The sequence below is a fragment of the Bombus impatiens genome, unplaced genomic scaffold, assembly GCF_000188095.3.
Source record: "Bombus impatiens unplaced genomic scaffold, BIMP_2.2 scf_0140, whole genome shotgun sequence".
Lineage (NCBI taxonomy): Eukaryota > Metazoa > Arthropoda > Insecta > Hymenoptera > Apidae > Bombus > Bombus impatiens.
Window position 1 is genome coordinate 79784 of NT_176559.1, and position 27667 is coordinate 107450.

At 33.7% G+C, this 27667-nt stretch overlaps 2 protein-coding genes across 4 annotated transcripts in view; one reads left to right on the forward strand and one right to left on the reverse strand.

Moving 5' to 3' along the window:
• Nucleotides 1-3063: 3063 nt before the first annotated feature.
• Nucleotides 3064-27667, forward strand: part of LOC100750071 (anosmin-1) — a 34835-nt gene continuing 10231 nt past the window's right edge. The window contains exons 1-7 of one of the 3 annotated variants that reach the window (XM_012382022.3): nucleotides 3064-3402; nucleotides 8096-8220; nucleotides 15940-16132; nucleotides 17856-18185; nucleotides 25457-25653; nucleotides 26177-26321; nucleotides 26423-26640. In XM_012382022.3, the coding sequence (XP_012237445.1) occupies nucleotides 3261-3402; nucleotides 8096-8220; nucleotides 15940-16132; nucleotides 17856-18185; nucleotides 25457-25653; nucleotides 26177-26321; nucleotides 26423-26640 (1350 nt within the window). In that variant the 5' untranslated portion in view covers nucleotides 3064-3260. Of the gene's footprint in view, nucleotides 3403-7561; nucleotides 7769-8095; nucleotides 8221-15939; nucleotides 16133-17855; nucleotides 18186-25456; nucleotides 25654-26176; nucleotides 26322-26422; nucleotides 26641-27667 lie in introns of those variants that run through there. The other 2 variants (XM_003487100.4, XM_012382021.3) reach the window with 2 other exon arrangements.
• Nucleotides 19216-24651, reverse strand: LOC105680354. Its single transcript, XM_012382023.3, has 5 exons — nucleotides 23755-24651; nucleotides 21453-21552; nucleotides 21241-21345; nucleotides 19920-20075; nucleotides 19216-19367 (listed from the first exon to the last, which is right to left on the reverse strand). Exons 1-5 carry the CDS (start codon nucleotides 24537-24539, stop codon nucleotides 19311-19313), a joined length of 1203 nt encoding a protein of 400 aa, XP_012237446.1. The 5' UTR covers nucleotides 24540-24651; the 3' UTR covers nucleotides 19216-19310.

A 27667-nucleotide genomic window follows, 5' to 3' on the forward strand; every position in this document is an offset into this window, starting at 1 on the left:
CAAGATAGCTGTAATAAAAGATAAAGTCGTCCTGAATTTTTCTATTTGTAATTTTGTTACTAATTTATATTCCAACAAGCTAATGACCACATATTCGTAAGCGACAATGTGCATATGTAAGATATATCCGATGACAATTATTATCTTGAACATATTTCAAATTAATCAGACAAAGATGCGACTAAAATATGTCAGTAATTGTTAAAGTTAAAAACTCTGAAATTATTGCCACTTATTTTGTATATCGTCTTGTATATACGTATAATATATACTTGTATACAGGCTTCCAATACGAACAAAATTTGCATTTCCATTCAGTTCATAGTTCGGTTTCATAGTTCTTGTACTTGTGCCAGTGTCTATGAAAGCGAATCGAGTCAGATATTTTTCATACGAGAATTCTTACGTGTAATTCTAATACAGATTAACGTATAGTTATTTATTCGTCTGAACGCTTTTGCGGCAATATCAGCACGCCCTTTGTCACACTTGAAGTTTGTTAGAATCCATAAATTAAATGAGAAAGCGTGTGGACAAAATCACTGCCAAATAATCCACGCTTCTGTAGGGTCATCGTGCGTATAACGTAAAATAAATTAAAGATTCGATTTCTTTAAGTTTTAAAGCAATAGCGTTCCCATAATCGTGAATAGGATTTTATAAACAGCGCCGGTGAGAATTTTGAACACGATCGAAGTATCGCAAACTGAAACATGTTGCAAACTGAAAAATACCGAAGTTGAAACAACCGGAGAAGAGCTTTTGTTCAACTGGCAGAATCCACAAAGGACGCAAAAAGAAGAATGTTTTACGCTTATCCAGACAAGAAACGTGGAATAAGGACCGGTATAATGAGCTATACGAAGTTTTGTGTGGTCTACGAATGTTGCTAAGTAAGGGATTGATTCACGGGCAGCTATAATACCGCCAAACCAAAGCCCTAATAGATTCAGGTCAATGCCACTACCGTTCTTCGAAGTCGTTCATTATGTGAGAAGAGAAGGCCCCGTTCTCATGCCACACAGGTTGTAATACCTGCGCGGCAGGCTGGACCGAGAGATTCGCAACGAGCGCGTAGACATATTCCACTCTGTTCAATATCTAACCGAGACACGTTTTAAACAAAACCGCCGCCTCATTTCCGGGTCAATTTATTCGACGACCTGCACGAATTAAATATTTTCGAGACCTTTGAATTACCTGCTATAGAAATTTCAGGTTCCATACCCAGCTAAATGCATCGCAACAACCCGATAAAGCTATCGCAAAATGTTATTTTCCATATCTTCCATTTCTTTATATCTTTCTGTATATTTTACGTATATTTATCGCTTTCTGTATATCTTTTCATATATCTTCGAGCTTTCTACTTTGCACCTCGTGTTTTTTTTTTTCTTCTTTCTTTACTAATTCAGGCATTATATTTGGGCTTCAAAAAAAAAAAAAAAAAAAAAAAAAAAAAAAAAAAAAAAAAAAAAAAAAAAAAAAAAAAAAAAAAAAAAAAAAAAAAAAAAAAAAAAAAAAAAAAAAAAAAAAAAAAAAAAAAAAAAAAAAAAAAAAAAAAAAAAAAAAAAAAAAAAAAAAAAAAAAAAAAAAAAAAAAAAAAAAAAAAAAAAAAAAAAAAAAAAAAAAAAAAAAAAAAAAAAAAAAAAAAAAAAAAAAAAAAAAAAAAAAAAAAAAAAAAAAAAAAAAAAAAAAAAAAAAAAAAAAAAAAAAAAAAAAAAAAAAAAAAAAAAAAAAAAAAAAAAAAAAAAAAAAAAAAAAAAAAAAAAAAAAAAAAAAAAAAAAAAAAAAAAAAAAAAAAAAAAAAAAAAAAAAAAAAAAACCTGCGCAGGCAAATATGAAGTTTATAAATGAGAAATATCTAAGAAACGATGATATTCCAGCATTACCATGATAATTGAAGGTGTCAATAATTTTTTTGTGGGTGTTTATGAAGCAAAATTACTACGAATGAAATGTTGTGCAATAAACTTTGAACGAAAGAGTTACGAAATTCGAGTTACAGCAGCTACAAAAAGTGTTTATACATATCCTTACTTCCCAATGAAGCGTTCCTTTTTTATTAGGTTCCACACTTGATCTTCGTAGTGTAGAACGCTTGTAGTAAATGTGTGGAAGTATTACCAAACTAATTAATTATTAAGTAAATACATTTTTTATCCACTGTAACACATTAATCTTCTCGACTGAATTTTAATCAGGCATGCAGTCGATCAGTGCGTGAAAATTATTTAAAAAAACGTATCTTTCTTCAAATTTTTAGGATTATTTATCGTTTTATATTTTCTGATAAAGATCTCCGATACTTTTCTCGTCATATTTTATATCGAACCACGTACCTAAAATAAAAAGCGTAGACAGAAAGCGGATGCACATGGAAGGCAAACTACAAAAACGACCTGTTTAAAGTTCTCGTTATATTTGGTTATTTAAAAACGTTTCCTTGATCGTCTCAGAATTAATCATAAAAATCGCGACAGAAGGAAAGGAGCTACAAACGTTCTAGAAACTACTCTATTCTTTATACCAAATGTGCAAATGTTCGACCTCGTATCGAAACCAAACGTTTATTCCTCCAATTCAGCGAATCGAATGGAACAACATGTTAGGATAACGCTTATTTTATCCTTTCTCACACATATGTACATACGTATGCACGCACTCTTATCTTTCTAAGCTCACTTTATTCCTCGCGTGTTCTTCCTTCAACTGCTTCGGTAGATACCACGCGATAGGTCTCAATAATCTAACGCGCTGTTGTAGAAATTCTTATCGAAAGAAAAAGACGAAGGTGAGTAATCGAAACGCGAGTGATATTGAACGAAAGACTCGAAGCAGGAAGAAAGAGAGAAAGAAAGAGGGAGGGGGAAGAAGAGAAAGAGAGAGAGAGAGAGAGAGAGAGAGAGAGAGAGAAAGAGAAAGAAAGAGAAGGAGAGAGAAAAAAAGGGAGTGAGACCGAAAGAGAGGCTTGTATTCGCCACTGGCAGGACCCTTTCCAAAGTTAATGATTCGATCATTGCGACGGGTGGTAGCAGGGTGGTGGAAACGAATGGCGTGGGTCGAAGTAGTAGGAGAAGTGCCAGAGAAGTGCAGGAGAGGATCAGACCGCGCAAGAAAGTAAGCCCGATCTCAGTTCGAACGGTTCACCGCGATCGGCTCACTCCGTCTTTGGTTTTACCGGTTCGCTGCGCGCTACTCGATCGCACACGAAGATCCTTCCGGTACTTTGTTGACCGACCAACGACGTCTCCGTGGATATGCCGCTCCGCTTCCGGCGCTTCTGCCCGCTGCCTCTTCCAACGTACGGAAGTCCTTTGACACCCCTGATGCACGTAGCTGGAGGCTCGAGTTACGCTGTAAAATCATGCGTTGACTTGGCGTTACCGACTATTTTAAAACGTACGTATGTCAAATGACTGTTAGGTCTCTGCTACTACAATAGGGTTTTTTGACTCTCTCACCATTGTCTGGCTCATCAACACTGTTGAAAGACACGTTGAAATAGAATATGGTATGTAGTAACTGATTGTTTTATCAAGGTGGCAAAAATACGCGAGTTCATTCCGCGAATTAAGGACACGAACAGAAGATTCTACAAGTTCGTAGAAATTGCGGAAAAACAGAATTCTATAAAATAGATGTAGAAAGAAATAATGATTGAAACGGGTATTAAACGTATAGTTAGAATTTCCTTTCGTAATCACAGCTTAAAATGTAAGTATTTAAGAAACCAAATTTGACGATGTAAATTGACTAAGAAAAATTTCAAATGAAACGTTACTTCAAAGTAAAACAAAATAAAAATATTTAAATCGTACTGTTGTAAAAATCCTAGCAATTTGTTTGAAGTTCACCTATATAATATATACCTATATATACCTATAATATATACCTATATATTGCTTAATTGTCACACTTATTTGCAATTTCTATATAAGAGGCATGTTGAAGTAATTACTTCAAGAAAAACTCTACAACATTTCTTTTGTATATCGGTGACCTGAAAATCGTTGTTACGAAGAGAATAGAATTTAGGGAAACAAAAAGAAAATTCGGAATAAGGAGAGGTCCATATTATTGTGCCCTTGAATATAAATTTTGTTTTGGATTACAAGATCTAGAAACAAAAGAGCTATAAGTAGATTTCTATTGTTGTTTCTTGTAATCTTCAGCTAGAGCTACGCACAAAGATTAACTTTTTGGTAATGTCCTTTGCTATAAATATATGCCTTCTTCCTACGTATTGTAACGCTGTTATAGTGAGGATCTGGATCAGCATACACTATACCTGTGCTTGTACCTATACTTATTTCGATATATTTTTCTATTACAAATTCATCCACTCGTTCCTCTATCAGTCAATCTCAATAAAGCACACAAATGGTTTGAAGATCAAATAAAATGAATACCGTGTGTGTGTGTATAAGGTATCAGATTAACATGAAACAATCATAAGCATTTATGTAAAATAGAAGTATTTCAGAAATACGAGGAATCCATTTAATTTCTTTCTTTATTTGGCTATCGCGAACCACAGTGTAGCTGTACCACGATAATTGAACCGGTTTTTTAAAATACCTCTTACCTACTTCTTTAGTGATTTTAAACGATTGAAGTTACACAAATGAGCTCGTTAAGATACAAAGGATTCTTTTACCAGCTTTTTTCCCGACTGAAATCACAATACCTACAAGTTATTTTACGATATTTATGTAATATTAATAAAAGGGAAGTAAATATTTCTCGGAGATTGAATGTAATAGCGATCGTATGGAGACGTGTGAAACTAAATTGGATTTTAATTAAGAAAAGCAGCGTGGCTACGATATTAAATATGTGATAAGTAGAAGGGAGATTTTTATGCATTTGTGGGCAACTTGAAGGTGTGAAAATGAACATAATGTACACAGGGTATCTGGTAACTGGTAATACAAACAGCCAAGTGGTAATTCTACGTGAAAAAATAAATGGAAAAGGAAGAATAAAATTTCTTCGTTTGAGACTTCGCATACATATACGTATACATGTACATACTTGATTTCCAGGCTTTATTTTTTCGAAAACGAAACCTTCAACGAACAAATTTTATTCTTTCTTTTCCATTTATTTTTTCATGCGGAATCATCCCCCGATAGTTTGTACTACCAGTTAACAGACACCCCGTATCTATAGATGTACAAAGTGTCTCGCGACTCGTGGACGATCGACTTATTCTACACGTAGAAGTGAATCGAAAGAGAAAGAATACAACTTTTTTATATCGCGTCCCGTTATTAAGATCGGGTTTGAAAATTTGGCAAGTATATATAGTTAAACTTGGCTAATTGCAGAATGAACAGGCGTAAATGATCGGCAAGAGATTAAACTACATGTGAAAATAAGTCAGAAATGTAGAATAAAATTTTGTTTATACGATGGTTTGTTTTTAAAGAGGATACATTTGAAAATGTATCGTGCATTAGAATTAGTCTTTAACCGAAGATGTTCAAATTTAATTTTCTTGAAAACCAGGCCTTAAACGGAAATAATACGGAATTTTAATTAAACTTTGCCGGCACTTGGCCAAGTTTGTCTACTTGACAGATTTTCAAACTCGATCTTCTCGAAAACGAGGCCACGGACGAACAAATTGTATTCTTACAAATTATTTTTGGCTTATTTTTAATTGTAGAATCATCTCCATTTCGATTGTCCTCGCGTCGCGGGACAGCCTGTGTATATATGATTGATTATAAATTATAATCACAAAAAAGAATAAGAAAAACGAAGTTAAAGGGAGATTTAGTTGTTTGTACACAAAACTGACGAGGATGAAAAATCCCAATAGACAATTCAATAAAATAAATATCGGAGCAACTGATACACCAGCTTGATATTAGATTGACATTAATCCTGTTGTCCTCTTCGCTTGCACGTGATCCTAAATGCATGTTATATTTCAACAGATATCATTAAAATATACATAATTTTGATTGAATTTTTTTTTTCTTTTTTCGAGTGTATTCTACCCTTTCTACGAATAAAATAATTCAAGAACAGAGAAGACATCCGAAAAGATACAAACGCGAAGAAGAAGCGAGAAGGACAGCAGAGTTGAAAGAGAAATAGATAATTTTCAATGAATTTTGCGACGCGTTGCAGTATTTAGGATGAATACGCGAATGAAATTTGGACGAACGATTTCTATAATTCAACGACGCAATTACACACACGGAACATATCGATGAAATTCTGATCACGTACTTGGTAACAGAGGTCCAACGATATGCGTGATTAATATGCCGACACTTCGCTACATGGACTTGGTATTTGCACGGCAAATCCGAACGATTTGCGTATTTAGTAGCGAAAGCCGAGTTACTAAAGTAGAAACATCCATCTGTTTATACAAAATGTCGCGCTACACTGTCAGCAATTTGTACACTTAAGAATACGTTAGAATTTTGTAAATACAAATCGCGTGCTTTCGTGAACTGTTTGCGATTATTGACTGCGGATTTTTATGCAAATTTGTATTTTCGTAAACCTAATCAAGCGGATAGAATTTAAATAGAAATTTACTTCATCTATTGAATATTATAAGTACTGTACTTTGAATATTTCGTGTAATTTCACATGCCATGCGCATCTTTGCAATTTCAAATTTCCTACAAATGCATAAAACTCTGTCGAAATTAATATGTATGTATATCGCGTGAATACGGAACATTCAAAGTAGATATTATCAAGTAAGATATATTTAAATTTCCTTTAGCAATTTATGTTTTGTTTCATTAATACAGGAGTAGAGCAGAAAGTATAGAACATTGTTTCTTTTATTTAATTAAAGTTATAATTAAAGCATTGTACTGAAAGTTATAAAGTATGTAAATATGGTCGTAAATAATTATATCTCGTCATCTTCGTCGTCTTTAATAAATTCACAAAATTCTACTTACGGTATATTTATACACACACGGTATACATATGTTATACATACATGTGTATATGCATATGTATTTGGGTTTTAAAATTGATTTTCTCAAAAACGAAGCCTTAAATGAAAAAATGTTATTCTTCCTTTCCTACTCATCTTTTCATGTAGAATCACCCTCTAGTCGTTTGTACCATCAGTTACCAAACAGCTTAGCGTTAATAGTATCGATCGTTTTATCTCGTGTATTTCGATTTTGTCTGTGACATAGTTTTCAGCTTCGTGTAAGTTATTTTTTCGTAATCTATGATTGGTCGTTATAACCGGATTTACAAGTAACATATTTATATCTTTCCCATTATTAATTGGGCCATTCACAGGATAAAGTGGTTAATTTCACTTTCGAAATTTTTCAAATTTTGGTGCCAAAGCACTTACTTTATTTGTCCATACGTATCAATGTCTGATATAATTTCATCAATTTTTTATATTTTTTGTTCCGCAGAATTAACAGATTTAGCAAAGAGCCGACTCAATTGTTTGTACAACACGCGTAACATATTAAATATTCATAAGTTCGTATCAGTCTGTTAATCAACTTACAGTACTTCATTCGATGGTTATTTTGACGATGATCTGTAATTGATCTGTATCGTCCTTGTCCACAAAAATCAAAATTGCAGTATCAGGAAGCGTGTCTGGCTATAAAAAGAATATGATAATCAGACTATAGATTTTTACGAGACTGTAATTGTAAGAGACTTAAGGGTAAATTTAACAGACTATTCGGAATATATTACTCTTCAAACGGAATGTGCCGCAGCATCGAGGGTTTCGCAAGTCCTTCGAAAGGTAAATCCTGCCAAGATCGGATTCTTTTAACCGTATCTATGAAAAATTGCGACATAAAATAATTATAATAATTATTATTAAAATAATAAAATTCGCAGTCTATAGATAAATTCGCTGTTCACATTTCTTTCGTCTATATCGCCAGTGTATAATATGTCATGTTTGGAAAGTGTATTGACTTACTGGTATTCGTATCGGTATCAACCTTTCGAAAAGAAGTAAATGTAATTCGATTCGTCTTAAGCTCATCGCGTTTTGTTTCATCGAAGTTGAAATTTATTTCACTCGCCACCATGTTATTCAATATCAGCGTTAATTTTTTCGCAGAATGGTGGCTTTGGTGGTTACTTTTACCAGGATGTTTCGCATCTTGGACCAAGTACATCGAAGAGTACGACACTATCAGAGTTGCTAGATGCGATGTTCGTTGCGGTGGCAATTATCCTGATGAAGTAAGTACTGCAACGTGTAAATACTTTCTACACATCAAAGTTACTGCTAATTTACTACTGCTAATACTAATATTCCCACTATTAATACTATTTAATACTCTGAACATTTCACGAACACAACTAATACTACGCGTATCTGTATGCAATGGCAAATAATTTAAAGAGCAACTTGTCGGGTTCTGGAAAGCTTATGCGATGAATTGCCAAAAGCAGAACGAAATATTTGTATATTTTAAAGCCTATTAAAATTTTAAGTTGTATCGAAGAAACAGGACTGCGGTGTACAATTCAGAGTACAGACATATTTACAGAGATATTCAAGCATCCGTCGATACTTTATTTATTTCTCTGTATTTGTTACTCATAGAATTTGCTTGTTCCAATCGAGTCTGATGGCTTAAATCTTTTCAGCCTTCCAAACATTTGTTTCTTGTTCGGTAGATTCGACGACGATGATAGAATAAGTTTTTAATCTGACAGCACGTGGAAATCTCCGACGATTCTTTTATCAATCGTCTATCAACATCAACTGGCTGTCGATCGTACGATCGATCAAAGATGTGAAAGTACCGTGCGTATGTTGAGATCGTTTGATTCTTCCGTCCTGCGTACGGGCAGTGTAATTGAATTATTCTATACTAACAGGACCACGTGGCGACGGTACCTATATCCATGTGAGATACTTCGCGTCTCTTCTATAAGGTCCAATCACGGCCGGATCTGAAGAATCAAGCGTTTGAGTTAATGCATAACGTAACACAAATACGTACAATAGCTGATGAAAGTGTTGAAACATTTAGCACAGTTTATCAATGTATTTTATGTGTTACACGAAACTTTTTGAAATTTTAATGGCACTGTAATCAGACACGATTATCCTGACTACAATAGTAAAATTTGAAGTTTAATTAGTAAATACGTATAGAAATTCTGTATTGGTTTGTAATCAAACATTCAATGTCATGCATTATAGTCACAATTTTAAAAAGTTGTACGATATATGAATGAAATTTTTTAAAGGATTGACATTGCTATCGATTTTCGTAATAAAGTCCAGCACAGCTGGTCAATGGCCCCAGATTATCCTCGCGGCGTAAGGATACATCCGCTCCTACATTACTTGCAAAAAGTAGGCCAATAAGTACGCTGACCAGTTCCTTCGATCGTTCGAATAATGTATATCCCTGTTACGGCAGCAAAATGCACGGCAGTCCTTTGGGGTCACAGTGAATTTATAGACCTATAATTATAAGACATATAATTATGCAAACAATATAATACAAAATTGCACAACGTTGCCAAAATTGCTTTAATATCAAACCCGAGTCAATGATGTGATAATCATCTGCAGTACTGTATAAATAAAAAAGAAAGATCCGTGGTTTGTGGGTTGGGCTAAATAATGACAGGCCGCCGCGGCCGGCGAAGCTAGCGTAAAGTAGTTTTCGATGCATAGATTGATGTATACGGAACGTTGTATTCTAATTCATTTGGTAAAAAATGTATCTACCGTCATTGACAAATTCTTTACGGGACGAACGTTTTTAAGGTAAATTGTAAAGTAAATCGTTAAATAATACACGTAGTATTAAACGTAAATTGCTTGATGATTTGAAATCCAAGGCAGAACTACGACTATACGTATAAGAAAAAGTTGCTCAAAATGTTAACAATTTTTGCAATTTACAATCTTGCATAACTGGCGAAAAGTTTATTTAAGAAACCGCATCTCTTCTTTATGGGTTCGTTACCGTTCGACATAACTTCCGCAGCACCATGAAAATATTTTATAATTATGCAAACAATGCGACAGAATTAGAAATAAAAAACAATGCAGAATTGCACAATATCGTCAAAATTCATGGTAATTATGTAAAAGGTATACTTAATGTCGTCATCTGTGTTTTAAGTAATTCCACATATACAAAAATATGTACATTAGACATGAAAATAGAGATTGAAGTAAAGACTTATCTAATATCATTCTGGCCTGTTGTAAATTTCAATTGGTTTGAATAATATTATACAAAATTTTCTGTTAGATACGAAGTTCTCAAATCTGAAGCCATTCCATTCCCATCTTCCGTCTTCGTTCACTTTTACTCTCAGCTTTCACCCTCTTCACCTAACATTCTAACGTATCTTCCAAAATCTCTTGCAATTCACATAATCCCGATTTACGTCTTCCTCTCGTCCTCTATTTCCTCTCACATTCGTCATTTTCCCTTTTTCAGTCCCAAAGTGCTCTCAATTAGCGATAGACTCAAGTATTATGTTCTAAATAGAAAGATTGATGAAGTAGGATCATAGTAAGTATAGTTCTATTGCCTCTTTATCTTAATGTCACTTTATGATTAAATATATATCTGCTTTTTATTCATTTTTGCCTGCCGGCTATAAAACGAGATTGATCTACATGAATTTCTCATTCTCACAGTCATACAAGCTCGACATACACTAGGTTGTTACATATATATTTGAACTTACTCTTAATTATGCTTTAGTTACTCTATACTTAATTATTTAAATGTAATGTGACATTTCCATTGCACGTACTTTCTTTGGCTTTGCCATGTGTCTGTCTCCTCTATTCACTTTTCCTCTCTCCCCCACCCACTCTCATACACTCCTTCTTTCTTTCTAGTTTCGTTAACCATTCTTTCATCTTTTCTTCGTCTCAACAATTTCCTTTGATGTTATTCTTCTGTCCTCAATTCCTCCACATTCTTCCACCCAGTGTTTCAGTGTTCCCAATCCTCCTTCGCATAAAACACACCACCTCCGTTCTTTTACCATACAATATCTATTTGCCTCTCCTATACTTTTGCACCTAATCTTAGCAATTAGTTTCTGACTCCCTTGTCCCCTTTTTCTAAATAATCTGATAATCTACCCATTCTACGATATTTATATTTCCCGTTATAACTCCATCTCTGAATCTAATTATATCGCATTCGTAGTTGCACCTGCCTATCACTCTCCGCCAACAGGCAACATTTCAATATAACGACATAGTCGCAGAAAGCTTTGTTCGCAGTTTTGTGAAAGCTAAGGATACGACTACTTGGAGAAAGGATATTTTGATGTCTTCGATATATACGCAAAGTACATAGAATACCTAATATCGAAAAATATATAGTATATATCTAAAGTATAGTACGGCTCGCGTGTAACTGAGATTCAGTGGCAAGCAGTTATTGTATCTAGTTGAAGCTCTCTTTCCGTTTACCGCGTTCAACTGATGATCAGATTATACAGTCTTGTTGCGGAAGAGAAGAGAAATAGAAAATGAGAATAAGCGAAAGAGCAATCCTCCCGAGTACCAAAGCACGTGGTCGGCATTATGCTATGAATCATCGTTCTAGTGTATGAAGATGTTACATAGTATGCACGGAGTCCTCCGTGGAGGCGAAATGTGTCGTGTTTAAGTTAATGCAATCCCTGGAAAGGCTTCGCTCGTACACACCACACGATAGTCTCGTGCATACAGCGTTTGAGCTCAATCCATTTTCCTTGGCGTTTAAGGTACATGTACATACAATTAATTAAGTTTAGTATGTATCTATAAATCGAACCAAATTCAATATTCAAGGTGCACTTCTTAGGATCCAAATGCTACTAATAAAATAAAAACGATTCGTTCATTCTACAAGGTGTTGGAAAATGATTTATCACGAGTATCGTAACGTTATTCTATCCACCTCTTGGTGAAGGTCTGCAAAAGGTCTACGAAAACTTTCTTGTGCAAAAATGTTAAAGTTCCAATTTCGAATTTGTTTTCTTTGCAATGTGTCGCAATTTTGCAGTCGTTTACAGAAAAAATAGCATCTATTGTCGCGTGTTCGAGACTACTTTGTATGCTGCATCCTAATTTCTCACTAACAATAAGTGTATGTTTCCAATAATTGTCTTGTATCTTCTATGTAAATTTTAAAATCGATTTCGGAAATTTTACTATTACATATAATCACGGTAGTCATGTCTAATACTGTTAACGAAATTCCAAAAAGTTTCGTGTAATTCGTGTAATATACTTACGAAAGAATTCTGTGGCAAGTATTCGAGTACTTTTGTGACCCACTGTATTTATATTATCAAGCTGAATTCGTGTCGTTTTTTCAAAGATCTAACTTGAACTTATTAGACAGTTTAAGTAATTAGTATAAACATCTAACTATTAACTATTTTATCGTTCGAAATACGGAAATTATTACAGCAAGTTATCCACAACTGTTCCTGTTCCTGTGAATAACTTCATATTAAACTGTTATACTTTTTTTTAACGTGACTTTTCCTCGTTTTTCTTCGACATCTTTGCATTAATGCTTCTCCTATGAAATTTCTATTCATCCAGATCTATGTACATTATTGTCATAAAGAGCATCCTTATTATCGAAATGATTTTGCATGGTGCAATTATCTAATACTATAGTTTATTTTTAGCCTCCGGATCATAAAAGGAACTCCGTTTACAATCGTTTTACCTATTACCTTGTATTCTCACTTGATCATCTACACACACGTCCGTTCATTCACACACATAAACACAATGTGGGGATTAAGAATGATAGAAAAAGTTGCTTGTAGAAATTCGGGCTCTAGTATAGTATTCGCACTGGAAAATATTCGACTAGAATGACACTTTTTAGTGGTTCTCGAGATCACTGAAACTGGAAGTGGTGTACAAAATCTCAGCCAACTTGTTGATGCGTGACATGTTCATGGATTTTGACAATATCGTTTTTAAAATTTGATGCTCTTAACCCATTGTATGGACCACTCTGCATACATTTGCACCGTGAATATTGGGGTAAGGTTGCGGTTATTTTATATTTACCGGCTGTCACGAATCGATCGGTTAGTTCATGATCCTACAGAGAGCGATAAGTAATAAGCAGCAAAATTAACGTTTGGAGCACTGTTAATGCGACATCACTTGTCTACTTCACATACATGATGACGATTCTACGCGGATTTCTACAGTCAAGCCAAATGTTCATAAGACTGAATTCTCAAAACCGTTCATTTCCATGGAAAATGGCTCTTATATTCGACTTTAGCGATAAAAAAAGGCCCCGAAAAGAAACAATCATAACAACAAATTTGTAGTGCTGATATCTTATCCAAAGTTCAGCTAAACTTGTGGATTCTAAGCTCGAGGAAGAAGTTTCTAAGATAACGCAACCCGGATCTCGGTGAATGCAACCGAAAACCTTCGTAAATGAATAGAGAAAATTTGCATATAAGGTCTTTAACGATTATGGCCGTCTCATGATCCTGTTTCTGATTGCCATCCAGTTAGTCGGTGTCGTGCTTCTTGCATTACTTCAGAGACAAAAAGAACGAATTCTAGGACACTTCCCTTTCTCCTGCCACAATATCAAAGGATATTTTAAGAACAGTAAGGAAATGTTCTCCTTACGTAACGCCACAAATGAGATACATACAGTCGGTCACAAAAATCTCTCGATGAAATTACATTATTTCTTAAATGTAAAGCGTTATAATAAAAACCTTAGTTCCACTAAAACTATTTAGACGATTTTTTTTCTTTATTTAACATCAAGGTTTGGATCATTAGCGACGTGTACCGACGATTAGTGACAGTTAAATGGAATAGTAAAGGCGTTTATTGCTCTGGGTAAATTTGAAAAGATTCTCAACATTCTTTGTATCGTGGAAGAATTCCTTCAGTGATTTGAGAAGGTTGGCCCCATTTCGTGAGGTTTCGGTTTCTTTACAAAAAGTCAATATATATTCAAGAGGACATTGGCACATACTGCAGTGGGGGGGGGGGGAATATTCTCTATAGAAGGAATTCGTGAGAAAGTCTCGCGTGGCCAATCTGGATCCTGTATAAAATGACTTGGCTCCTTCTATCGAAGGATCCTCGCACCGCGTCATGGAAGAAGTTCCATGCATTTTGTCGATACGCTAAGACACATAGCGTTAAAACGTTCTAGACGATCTATTCACTTTCATTTTTATCAGGCAAATCGATAACGATTTACAAATGTTAACTTGACGATATACAGAAGAGAAGCTGGGATATTTTATCTTGCCGGCGCAATGTGCTGTTTACAGCACTGTTTGCAATGTATTAAGTCATTAAGTGAATGAGCTAAGAAATTACCATAATGACGGCCACTTTCCAGATAACTATTACCAACCGAATACGTGTGTGGATTACGAAACTGAAAATTCATACATTCGTGATAATTTTCGTGACTCAGTTCGCATTAAAAATATCAATATTGTACAATGGCTACAAATAATATTCACACATACCTTTGCTTCTAATGAGGTATCTTTTAAACAGATTCTATATATTTAATTTCCATAGTATCAAATTAGTGTAGTCCCGTGAAACTATTAAATGAGGCAAAATTTAATACATTTCGACTTAATTAATTGACATGTAATTATATAATAGGATACTGGATGTGACAGAACATGTGGCACCTGAGCTGATTGTATATCTAACAACAATGAAAAAATATTCATATAAACATACTGTGTATCTGTCTTCGTGTATGAGACACGACGAATTTTCTTTTTCGATTTTGTCTTATCTAATCGCCCTTAGAGAAGTTGCTGAAAATCACCACCTTGCATTTCAAGGCAAATCTATAGACGTTTTGCACTTTGAACGATTACTGGTGTTTCCCGAATTTGTTGAAAAGCTTGTTCTATTCTGATCCCTGATATTTCCACATTTTCAATAAAGTTTGCTCTGTTTGCAAAATTCGTTACATCTCATAAAGCAAGACAGATAGAGGATATGTTTACAGGAACTTTTTTCATTGTTCTTAGATATACAATCACCTCAGGAAACGAGTTCCATATATTCTATTACACTCCATATAATAAGTATAATGGTGTTCAATACGTTTTATATAGACATTGTATAGCAAGGCATTGTATATTAATACACTGCTGACGAGAAACGTGAGAATCGACGATTTTCACTTCACAAACATTGACATATTTTCGAAAAATACGCGGCAACTGCGGCAAAATTTATTTCACAGTATACCGCCAACAATGGGTTAAAAATATACGTAGAATGATTCACCGAAATAAAGATGTTACGTCGCAAAAGGCAAGAATAGGATTTCTTCGCAATTATGGAAATTCCTCTTCTTTTGCTAGGCAACGTAAACAGTTTAAGTAAGAAGGCAACGTTCCCGGGAAGGTGTGTCCACAGAAGTCGGATAGCACAAGAGTGACGCATCCTATATCGTCAAAGATAAATTTTTTCGATGATTAGAGGCGTATTTTGACGAAAACCATATTGTGCAGGCTAGCAAGAAACTTGTTCGAGGAAACATAAAAGAGAGAAATGTTTGAGATTGAAATTGGTTTAAGTGTACGAACTCGACATCTTCAGATATCCAAAACAGTTGAAGAGTGAAAATAAAAAAGGCTGTAGGTACCATTTGGAAAACAAAAATTTGCTTTTCTTGAAAATGTTACTTGTACGAAGACCAATATCGGTAAATGTGGAGGTACAATTTTAATTTTAATATAAATAGCATTTCTGGATGTTGGAAACGAAACGATTTAACCAGAAAGAGATAGAATCTTCCCTGATATATATTTAACAATTTTTTATTTATATTACTTTCTCTTTTTTGTATATTTATTTTCTTATACAGAATATATAATATATTGTACATACATGTGAGTATAACTGTTCGATGTATTGTTTTGTTTTAGTGTATGGAAAATTGCTTGGCATCCAATTACACAAAACCTGGTCACTGTCCTGATAAAGCATCCATGTCACCCTTTGAAGCTGTTTGTTTGATAGCTTGCGTCGATGACTCTCGTTGCCCAGATTTAGCAAAATGTTGCAGACATGATTGCGGTGTCACATGCATGCATCCCATCGGTTTAGACAATGTAACTGGTACGCATTAGATTTTATTTGTCATTTATAATTAAGGTTTCTTCACACGAACGTAATTTCTCCAATTTACAGTCTAAAACTATTAATTGTATGAGAGGCAGTGCGCGTGTATTAGTGTGATTGTATCTGCAGGTGATGCGCTTGTAACACTGATTTTGCATGCTTTACGAATAACTAATTAATTACGTGCGATTAAATTATTTATATTTATTCGAGATACAAACAATTTACAAGATTTTTTTCAGTAAAGATACTGATACCTACTATTGTATCAATAAATAAACTACTGTTTACACGTTCGTAAAAACTCTTCTTGACAATAACTATTCGATAAACGGAGAGTCCCAACTGAAACCTTACTCAACGATACTTAAGGTGACTACAACGGCATATCAAAAAATTATTGGAAATCGGAGGTGGATGTCTTTTTATGACTGTTTACCAAAGAGGGGAATAAATGCGCTGGTGACTACAAAAATGGTCTAATTCTAAAACTTGAAAAAGTTGAATTTTTAATTTACTTTATGTTACATCAATCCACATTACAATAATATGCAGGAATTTTTGCATAAAAGACTTAATATTCGACTTAACGCACCTTCTTAGTCACTAACGCAAATATAGAACAAATCTTTGTTTAATTCTTACTTTATAGAAATATCCGAAACTTACTCCGTCTTGCCGGATTAAGACGCTAGAGGATTTTCGTTTACATGTTTTCGAAGAAAGGACACCGAAATTGGCATGCCCATGTCTACGAATATAATTAACTCGAAGTTTCCGAATCGTTAAAACGATTAATAGATCGTGGATTTTTATGCAAATTCATCTATTTGATAATATTGAAATTGAAAAAATACGATCAGGGTAGAAAATTGTTTTATTTACACAGTATTATATAATAGAAAGCACTATGCTTTGGATATTTCATATATCTGCACACAGTACGTGCATTCTGTGCAATTTTACACTTTTATGCATGAAAAACCGCAGTCTAGAAATTAGCTGAGCGTAACTCTGCGCTTTATCGAAAGCCAAAACCACCACTTTGCCTAATTATAGTCCGAAGCTTCAGACACATCCCGGTACAAAGGACCACCTTCTCTTCACAAAGGTGTACCATACAATAGAGATGCATGGGGAAGCGTACGTGATACCATAGAAGCACGCTAATTACAAATTCACTGCGTTCAATGAAAACCAATCGACAAGCAAAATTTCGAACGCTGTGCTCGAAAAATCATTAACAGACCAGCATTCCAATCTCTTGAGCTTCAAACTTTTTAAATTATTTCATATCCGACCGAGAATTTTTTTTTTTTTTAAGACACAAGCTTTTGCAACAACAGTTTATAAGAGCTTATGACAGTTGATAATAACCACAGTTTAGAACAGTATATTAGAGCGTATTTCGACAGCAGTTGACTCAAGTAAGTCATTCGATACAGGCCTTCTAAAGGCAAGACTAAATGTTATGCGGCATTCCCTCATTGAAACACAGTTACTGTCATTAATATTCGGACACAGCACTATCTCTGTATTTGTTGTTTCGTGTAAGAAGCGACGATGTAAATATCGTGTTGCTTATCCTGGGAGAATTTCAACCGTTTATCGTAACTTGAAATTGGAGACGGTGCTCCAAACTTTTCAGCGGGAATTGTACATATTTACGCACAAACCAAGATAAAATTCACATTTTTGCATTTTTCTTCATTTTTTTCAGATTTACCCGTGATACCCAGGAATGTCCAAATCAGGCAACAAAAGAACAACTTAGTTTTTTTGACTTGGTATAATTCTAAGGCACAGCGTATCGATGAGTCTACCGGAATCAAAGGTGTGAGGTATTTGGTGGAGGAACGACATTTACTTGGACCAAGGTACCTGGAATCTAGATCAAGTCCATGGATTGTTCGTCACGTTTCATCGAAGTCACACGCAACGATTCGAGAACGATTAAAGACAGGACACTGGTATCAATTTCGTGTAGCAGCCATCAATGCAAATGGATCCCGAGGATACTCGGAGCCTTCCAAACCTTTTAAAACAAAAGGTAAGCGTTACATTATTCCGAATAGCGTGCGATAAACGATTGCCAAATATCTGGAGCAGGACACTTCCGCGCGAAAAGCGCCACTCGTCATGTTACAATTGGTTCACGTTTATTGTCAAATGTAGACTTAGCTTTAGAAGGGAATGGCCTCAAAACCACTTAATTAATATTGCATAGTCTTTGCAAACGAATTAGCTCTAACCATCCAGCAATTGCTCCTCAGGAGAACTTGCGATTCTTCCGCGAGAATCCGAGCAATACGCGACAGTTAGAGAAGAAAAAGAATTCATCCAAGGTTTCTCTGCGTTACTCTTATTGCGTCCAAAGAACAACGCAAGTACGCACGAAACATGCTTATTCCAGTTTTGAAGCGAGCAGCACGTTGTCCTGATCTAAAATCGGGTCTCTGCAAACTTGTTTCCAGATGGAAATAGTGCGTGAAATTAACTATTACTTGCTATCTCAATTACCAAACTCGATTACTAGCTATCTATAAACACTTATCGTGACAAGGAATCAATTTAACAAGCAGTCGAGTTTAGTTGCGGAAAATTTGTCTTTGGTTTCCTGTAACCACTTTAAGTCACTTCCTTTTTTCGTCGTTCATTCTGAAAAATATCCTGCTTTTGCTACACGTTGCAAAAGACATGGAAATCGCGCAGGGAAAAAATCAAAGTGCACACAGCGAACGTTGTTATTCTTCCTACTGAAGTTGATGCAACAACTTCTGTGTCACGACTCGAAATATGATGAAAGATTATCGCGAATGAGTATTTTACGTGTACTTGGTTTTTGCCGATCATTTGTGTTACTTAATGGTTAACAGAAGCGAGAAACTGTTCGCGGTAATCCAATTTGTGAGTACCAGTTATCTTGAAATCGAAATTAAGCGAATATTGTAGTTATTGCTGAAATATAATACATTTTTAATTTTGATCTACATACATTTTTAATTTATGGCCATATTAATTGTTTTATCACATAAAATATAATCATATTCTTCAAACGTTAATATTACATTGTAATTAAATAAATACTTTATTTACGATGCTATATTTAATTATATCGTAGAGATCAATTAACGATTAAGATATGTTACGTTGCATAACGTTATAATATTCAATTTTAATCAGGTCTTGATTTAAGAAACAATAAGCATACGGAATATGCTTGATTTAGGATCTAGAAAAACAGCGAAAAAATAGTTAAGTAGGGAGTAGTTAATTAAATTATCTATAATTATATATAGATGTCCTGTCTAAAAGTTAGGCCCGGATTAAAAGAGTTCTAGAGGAGGGGAGCTATAGCCATGAGCCTAGTCATTCAAGAATCCTAAATTTCCCAAACCATTGAAAAGATATTCCTAAATACGAATAGAAATTTAAAAACGGCTAACTAATTTTGAAATATAATTTATTGGAAACTAAATTTTATTTCACATTTACGTAAATTTATTTCATCTTAAATGCCTCCCCTCGTCTTTCTACGAAAGGGCCCAACGCTGGGTCCATAGTCCCAGGACCACCAAAAGCTTCGATCCGGCCTTGCCTAAAGCAAATCGATCAAATTGCGCTGTTATACGTTAAAGATAAAAATACAATAACAAAAGAAATTCTATATAAAACAATTTGGCAATTGGTCAATCGATTCGATTTACTTCTGGACGTATTGTATGTAACAGGTAGCATAATTATCAAGTAAAAGTAATTATTATTATTAAGACAGTACACTTACCGACATGAATGACGACAGAGTTAAATCAATGTGTCGAGAGTTAGATAATTTGCACTCTAGTTTGTTGGCAGAAATTACCATAAGAAGTGCACGTTGCAGTGGTACGTCGTGCAAATACCACTTTTCATATATTACATCGTCAGCTACAGCGTTGCTCTAGGAATTTCGAATGGATATTAATACATTGTACAATTGTATATATGTATATATGTATATATAACGCATTACTATGTGTAAATACATTAATCTCATTACATAAACTATATTAGGTGTACAAATGAATAATTCGATTTTTTCACAGATCCAAGATTTATTTTTAAAAAGAGTGAAACAAATTTTCCACTCAAAATAACCACCATCGTTTTCTATAACTTTAAATCGTATTTTAGGCGTATTTGTTACGATGAAGTGGTCCAGCTATTTTTATATTTTGTCAAATGGTTGAAAGTGACTACATCGACCGAAACAGGTGTTAGTTTGATGGAGCAATGTCAGCTGAATATACCAGATATTGCGTAACTTCCCATCTGAGACTCGTTGCGATGTCTTTTGCATCAAAAGCAACTTAAGGTCTGGCGCTATCATGCAGCAATCCTATAGGACACCCACCTCTCTTCTTTCCGGATCTTCCCCACTTCGTGTAGGTGATTCGAATGATCTGCTGTATTACCTTTAGCTGCTTCGCAAGCTGCTTTTACGTTTGCATTGAACTCTCAGTCAGTAGTTGTTTTTAAAATCGTCGTGATCGCACTTTCGTGAGCTTTCAGAGCGTTCTGCTTGTCGATCAAACAGAAGTCGTCGATTCTCAAACCGTTTAAAACAAAACGCACACTCATCGTACGATACAATATCTCCAGCGAGAAAGTTGCAGATCGATTCACATGTTTTTTCAGCATTTTTTCCTTGTGGCAATTCATGAAAAATACAGTGACGAATATGCACCTTTTTCCGTTGTCACTTATAAATTGAATTTTTTAGGATTATATTTTTACTACCGTTTCGTAGTTATCGAAACTACGCTAAATGAAATGTCGTTTTCAATAGTAAGATGTTAACAATACGTAGCGACAAAAGGACGGAGGAACCATTTCATTTTACTGTCAATCTTTTTACGTTTAAACAAAATTTGGCTTATTCATTTGTATACCTGATATTATTAAAATTCATGGATGTATATAAACTTAATGTTTATATATGTGTATATAGCCTTTCTTGTTTATTGCATCGCTATTACTAAAACATATATATCTTATTAACCAAGAGAGATTAACTAGCAGAAAACAATATCATCGTACTATTTATACTGTTTAAAAGATCTTACCGCGTCGAGTAGCTCTTGGATACAATAGCACAATATATAAAATTGTATCAGCGCACCAATTGTATACAATATAACTAAACATCTTTCGGAAAACATATTAGTACTCTGAAAAAGTAAATAGTTGTCGTCTGCACAAGATAAGCAGTTACAGGAGAAACAGAATTTACTAGGAAACAAAATTCTGTATTAAAAAGTTGGAACTTAAAATATACCATTACGAACATAAAACTTAGAAAGCAGAACCGGAAAACGTTGTTTATGTAATGAACTCCGACGTTTAGAAAAAGCAATTTCTTCAACATAACAGCAATCCTACAATAATTATGAAATTTTATTACGACGATAAATGTCATCAAAAAAATGTCACATCTACAAAGTCGTCAAAAATTGGAAAATTTCACACAATTTCATGTATATTACATTCATTATATATATATATATATATATATATATATTATATTTATATATATATATATTATATATATATATATATATATATATATATTATATTTATATATATATATATTATATATATATATATATATATATATATATTATATTTATATATATATATATTATATATATATATATATATATATATATATTATATTTATATATATATATATTATATATATATATATATATATATATATATTATATTTATATATATATATATTATATATATATATATATATATATATATATTATATTTATATATATATATATTATATATATATATATATATATATATATATTATATTTATATATATATATATTATATATATATATATATATATATATATATTATATTTATATATATATATATTATATATATATATATATATATATATATATTATATTTATATATATATATATTATATATATATATATATATATATATATATATATATTAAGACGCAAGACAAATGGTAATTCATACGTAGATATCCGATTTTTTTCCTTTTTTAAAATATCGGAGAATGGAATTTTTTTTGTATACTAGTCCGAAGAAAATACTTTGAAATTTTTGTGTCGTACGAAGGCCTCGTAAAAATTGGGAAACTAATTTGTTTGAGTGTACGAACGATTTTCTAAAAAAATTGCTTATATCAAGGATGTATATTTTTCAAATTATCCACTTTTCATATTATTGTGTAAATCTCGTACATGTTGAGGCAAGAAAAATGTTTCAATATTTCTTCAAAATACATTATTCAAGACAAATTAATGTATATTTTTCCTGTTAGTATTTTTGGCTATATAAGAATTATGTATGTTCAAAATTTTCATAAAAAATCTTTTGAGATATTTGATATATGTGAAAAGGGCAATATTTTCATGAATATTTATTCCTAAAGTAAAATTAAAATGTATAGCAAATGCGATTGCCAGATTGCAAACATTTGCCATCAAAACTTGTTAGCATATCGTTCAAGTCTTAATCGTGTATCATCATACCACTTCAAATCGATCGTATTTTTATCTCGAATTATACATATACTATGTCTATATAAAATCAAAGGATATTTAAATTGTGTTTTCTCTAATTAAAAAATGTTCAAAGAGTACAAATCTGATAACTCTTTTGTTTTTTCTTTCGTCTTAATCTTAACAAGCGTCCACATAATCAATATTATTATCAATATATCACGGTTCTCAACGTTATAGGTACAGTCGGACGATCAATGTATGTGCAATATAATATTCTCAATATTATCGAACATCGACGAGAGTGTTCGTTGAAACATATTTTTAATCCGCGTGGAAACACATTTCTCTTCTTAAAAGCCACTTCTGTAGTCTTTCCACTGATAATGTTAAAATAATGGCTTCTTTTAATTAGGCGTCGCTAAACGCTAACTCGAAACGTAATGTATCTTGAATAATGTTGAACGCACAAGGAAAATGCAATTTTTCATCAAGTACTGACAACATTGTATCGACGATATACAGAGATTTTTGCGTAACACGATGTTGAGAACTGCGAAATATTGACAATAGATATTGAACGCTCTGAACGCTCCACTAATTGTAAAGACCAACATGGAAGAGACAATCAATTTTCACAGTGATGAGTTATTAGAATAGAGCGTTTATTTGTTCGAGTGCGAAACGTAAAGAAAAAACTAATACCGTATATGTAACGTAAAATGGTACTGTAAGAAAACGAAAGTGCAAACGCTGTACGACTTCTAACGTGCTAATAACGTCGTACGATTTGCGGCCAACTACTGGCGTCGCTCAGGAATTGTCGTATACACAGCAGTGCACGTAGTTGTTACAAAGCAGTACGCTTTTTACACGATAAAACTCCAACAAACCAGAAATTGTCACTTGTATAAGTATTTCTTTTTTTCGCCTCCTTTACGTTTTAACGCGACGCTATCGTGTAGGTATTCATGAAACAAGCTTATCGTGTAATAAAAATATTTTTGCGCTTATACCTCTACGAGCTAATATATACTTTCATTTATATATCATGAATATTTATACTGATCGCGTTCTTATACTTACTCAACTACAGTTTCGTAATGGCGGGTCAACAGTCTCATTTGCTGGATCATCCGTTCGTTCCTAAAGGAGACATTCTGCCGGGTAATATCGTTGTACGAACCGTTTAAAGTTTCGGGTTTCTGTTCGAATATCGTCGCAAATTTCATTCGAAGATACTTGTATTGAGCCGTCGTTAACAGAATGATGTACATTGTGTAGATATCTAAACTAATCTTTCTGATTAGCGTGTATGTACCGCCGACGATCTGGAAGATGACGCCGCCAACGAAAACGTTGAGTGGGAAAGGTTCCTTGGATAGAACGAATGGCACTCGATAATCCGAATAACGGAACTCATTCTTCCGGAAAACTTCGATAAGCGGCAATGATATCCAAAGAGCGAGCGAACCAACGCTAGCAACCGTATAAATTTTCAACGGCTTTTCCATTGGTTCCAGTGCGCTAACTATCATATTCCGAAGTATTTTATTGTCCTCGATAAGATGGTTTAATTTTTCAATTAATCCACGTAGTAAATTCTTACGATTATGCATATAAATCATTAGCACGAGCACTTCTATCGCGATCACAAGGTTTACCGTTCCATCCTTCAATGCTTTTTCCCTCGATACGGTCAAAATTCCGACAACACAAGCAATAAAATATGTCACTTCTATTAACCAAATGATGATCGAGTAGATTTTGAAAAAGATGGGTAATTTCGTTTCTCTACTCGACATCGGCAAAACATTGGCCGAAAGCGTGCTTAAAAAAATGTTAAAAGGATTCAAATCTCGAAAATCCATTCCGCTGGCTAACTAATTCTTTTCGATAGTAAGAACAAGAATATATGATACGTAATTAATTTGTAATTATAGATGGGTTCTCTGAGCTGTGCTCTCGTGTATATCTCACTTCATCTTATCACTGTACACTCATAACAACGACTAACAGACGTAACAACGAGTTATTAGAACGAATTTTTCTTCATAAATTTGTTTCCATAAATTTTCTTTCCCTTTTATTTATGGAAGATTTCTTTACGTCTAATTCGTATAATATACAATAATACAAATACGAAACTGTCCTAGATAAATTAATACGTTATAGCTACGTAAAATGTAATACAGATGTTCCATTTGTCACGTGGAACGAATTAAGAGTCAGCTGCAACGAAAATATGTAGTTGATAAAATATCTGATTTTTTAATAAATTCTTTACTATTAGTCTACTATCGCTTAAAACAATATGTTAATAGTCAACGGTATGCTTTTCGTCGATAGAGAGGCTCGCGAATGTTTTATCGGTCTGAAATATTTGATAATACTGCACCTTGTCATTCCATCGATGATCTGCTTATCCATTTATCATTTTTACCAGTAGCACCATACACTGACGTGCATAATATATCATGTGCAATTTAAACTTCTTTCGGTTGAACCGTCGATCGTTCGTCATGTAATTACAACTTTCTAGGTCTCCCTTTAATTGTCTTTGTATGACAGAAGATAGCCTTGTATAGTTTATAATGCATAAACGCAGTGTATATTTATCATCGAGACATCAGAAACATCGCACAGGTACTTACAATATCATAAATTAACAATTACGGAAACATGGAATTAGCTTTCACGAAGTTTTGCGACAGAAAGTAGAGAAGAGAGGGAAGTTTTCTTTGCGGATGTCATATTATAAATTTAAAGGGTAATTTATTACTTTTAGACCCACGGAATCCAAAAGAACCACAAAACTTGACTCTATCCGATGCGCGACTGGTAGATGGAAAACTGCGTATTACTCTAAGATGGAGTAAACCAGCTTCGGATGTGCCGATAACATTTTACAAAGTGTTTTGGAGCCGCCTTGTTCACGGACCGACTAATGATTCCATTCTCGTTTATCATAGAACAGTTCTGAAAGTAAGATTTACCTAATTACAATACAGAAGTATCGTTACACATTCTATTCTTACACATTCGTTACACATTCTTTTAACATATGCACCTTTTTTTTTGTGTGTAAATTATGTGAAATATTAAAGCGATAAGAAACTTCACTTTACACTAAATTTTCTAATTCTTCCATAAATATACATTGGTTTACAAGTAACTACAAGTATCACAAATTATATTCTAGTTTTCACTCTTCTTCCTAGTTGTCTACTTTCAATCTGAAACCTATCATTGTATCTAAAACAATTCTTTCATAAATGTACGTTGATTTACAAATAACTACAGGATGGTTGATGCGCAATGTGCAGGGCGTATAACAGGGTGTGTGCTTCATAATATGTGGGACCGAATTGAAGAGTAGACAGAAGGCCCAAAAAACAATGACAAATGTTCGTGACATCCTAACATGGGCCCCGCGTATTATGATACACCCTATATATCTTCACTATGACTTGCAACGAAAGTGATTTTCTTTTCCTTGCATTTTTAGGACAAAACGTGTTACGAACTGAAAAATTTGGAACTGAGGTGTCAGTACTTCCTTCAAGTGCAAGCTGTTGCACTGTACGGTGGCCGGCGATTGTTGTCGCGAAAAGCCTCGAAAGTTTTCAATAGCACCGATTACATGGCATACGGTAAGATGAAATTCCAGCCTGCTCTTCTTCCATCTGCTACTGGTATTTTTGTCGAGCCTAATAATTGGCATAACAAACGAAGAAGTGCCCTTTCATTGAAGCCGATTTGGGGAGGCGATCTCACAGATGCGAGCGATACCACGGCGATCTTCATCTACGGCGAATGACTTGTCACTGCGGCGAGGTCAAGGTACGTTTGGTTTGGCCGATGAACCACGATGTAAAGGCGTACAACGTCTCCTGGAGAGAGGCATCCTGCTCAGCTTCGCAGGAAAAACTCATATCCCGTCGGAAGAAAACCTGGTGGAAACTTGTTCAGGTATTATATGTATACACCTCTGTTCATAGGTATTAGTATTAGTATTAACACTTGCTAGGTCTCTTCACAGAACGTGATGACTGAGCTAGATTATTTGGAAAATAATTAATCCGCTAGAATTTTGTATTCGTGCAAGATGACGATCCATATCGTGAAATCTTAGAAATCTTAGAAAAATTGTAGGAAAAAGTAACGAATTAATGAGTATGCTTCTCATAAGTATCTGGACACTTTGATCGATTTGTAGTAACAGTATGTGTATTTTAGGTCAATTGGTAATTACAAGCAATACTTAATATTTTCGCATGAAATCACCAGGATATAAATCTTTCATGTTAAAAAGCATAGCACCAATTTATTTCAATATTTACTGCATATACTGATCTACATAGGTATGCATTACATGCATATACATATGTAAGTTAATGTTGTAATGTCGTAAGTCATTCATAAGAGTTATAAGAATTCAAAAAGATTAGTAATTATACGCATATTCGTGTTCACAGTCATTTGATAGATTTTTATTCAGAAAATTTTAAATCAATTAAAAAAACAAATTTGAATCTGGCTCGCGGAATCAATTATGAAATAGAATAAAAATCCAGTGACACGAATGCCAAAATTCATTAACAACGAAGACAGAGAAATACCTATAACCGAGAAAAAAATTTAATTGTACTTTTTATAATCGATGAAATTTTTATTATCGAATAGAATATAAGAATTGTTTATGTAACAAGGTTACAGGCGAAATAATTACAAGTCTTAATAAGTTCTTAAAAATATCTTCGGTGCATCTTATTTTTCACAAGTGTCCTAATACTTATGAGTAAGAGTATATATATTAACATATAATTATACTTAAATGTTGTGCGTTACTTTTTCATTTATCTGTCTTTTTTTTTGAAATTATTTCTTTATTCAGTTATTTAATGTTCATAAATGCTGTATCTGCTATACAGATACTACCGATGATCGTAAATACCATATAAATTGGATGCAACTTATGTTGTTTCACACTTTATTG

Coding starts and splice junctions, on each gene's coding strand:
- LOC105680354 (XM_012382023.3), bottom strand. CDS start 24,539: ATGGATTTTCGAGATTTGAATCCTTTTAACATTTTTTTAAGCACGCTT. Junction 21,346..21,452: donor TAAGTTTTATGTTCGTAATG/GTATATTTTAAG, acceptor TTACTTTTTCAG/AGTACTAATATGTTTTCCGA. Junction 20,076..21,240: donor TCCAAGAGCTACTCGACGCG/GTAAGATCTTTT, acceptor CGAAATTCCTAG/AGCAACGCTGTAGCTGACGA.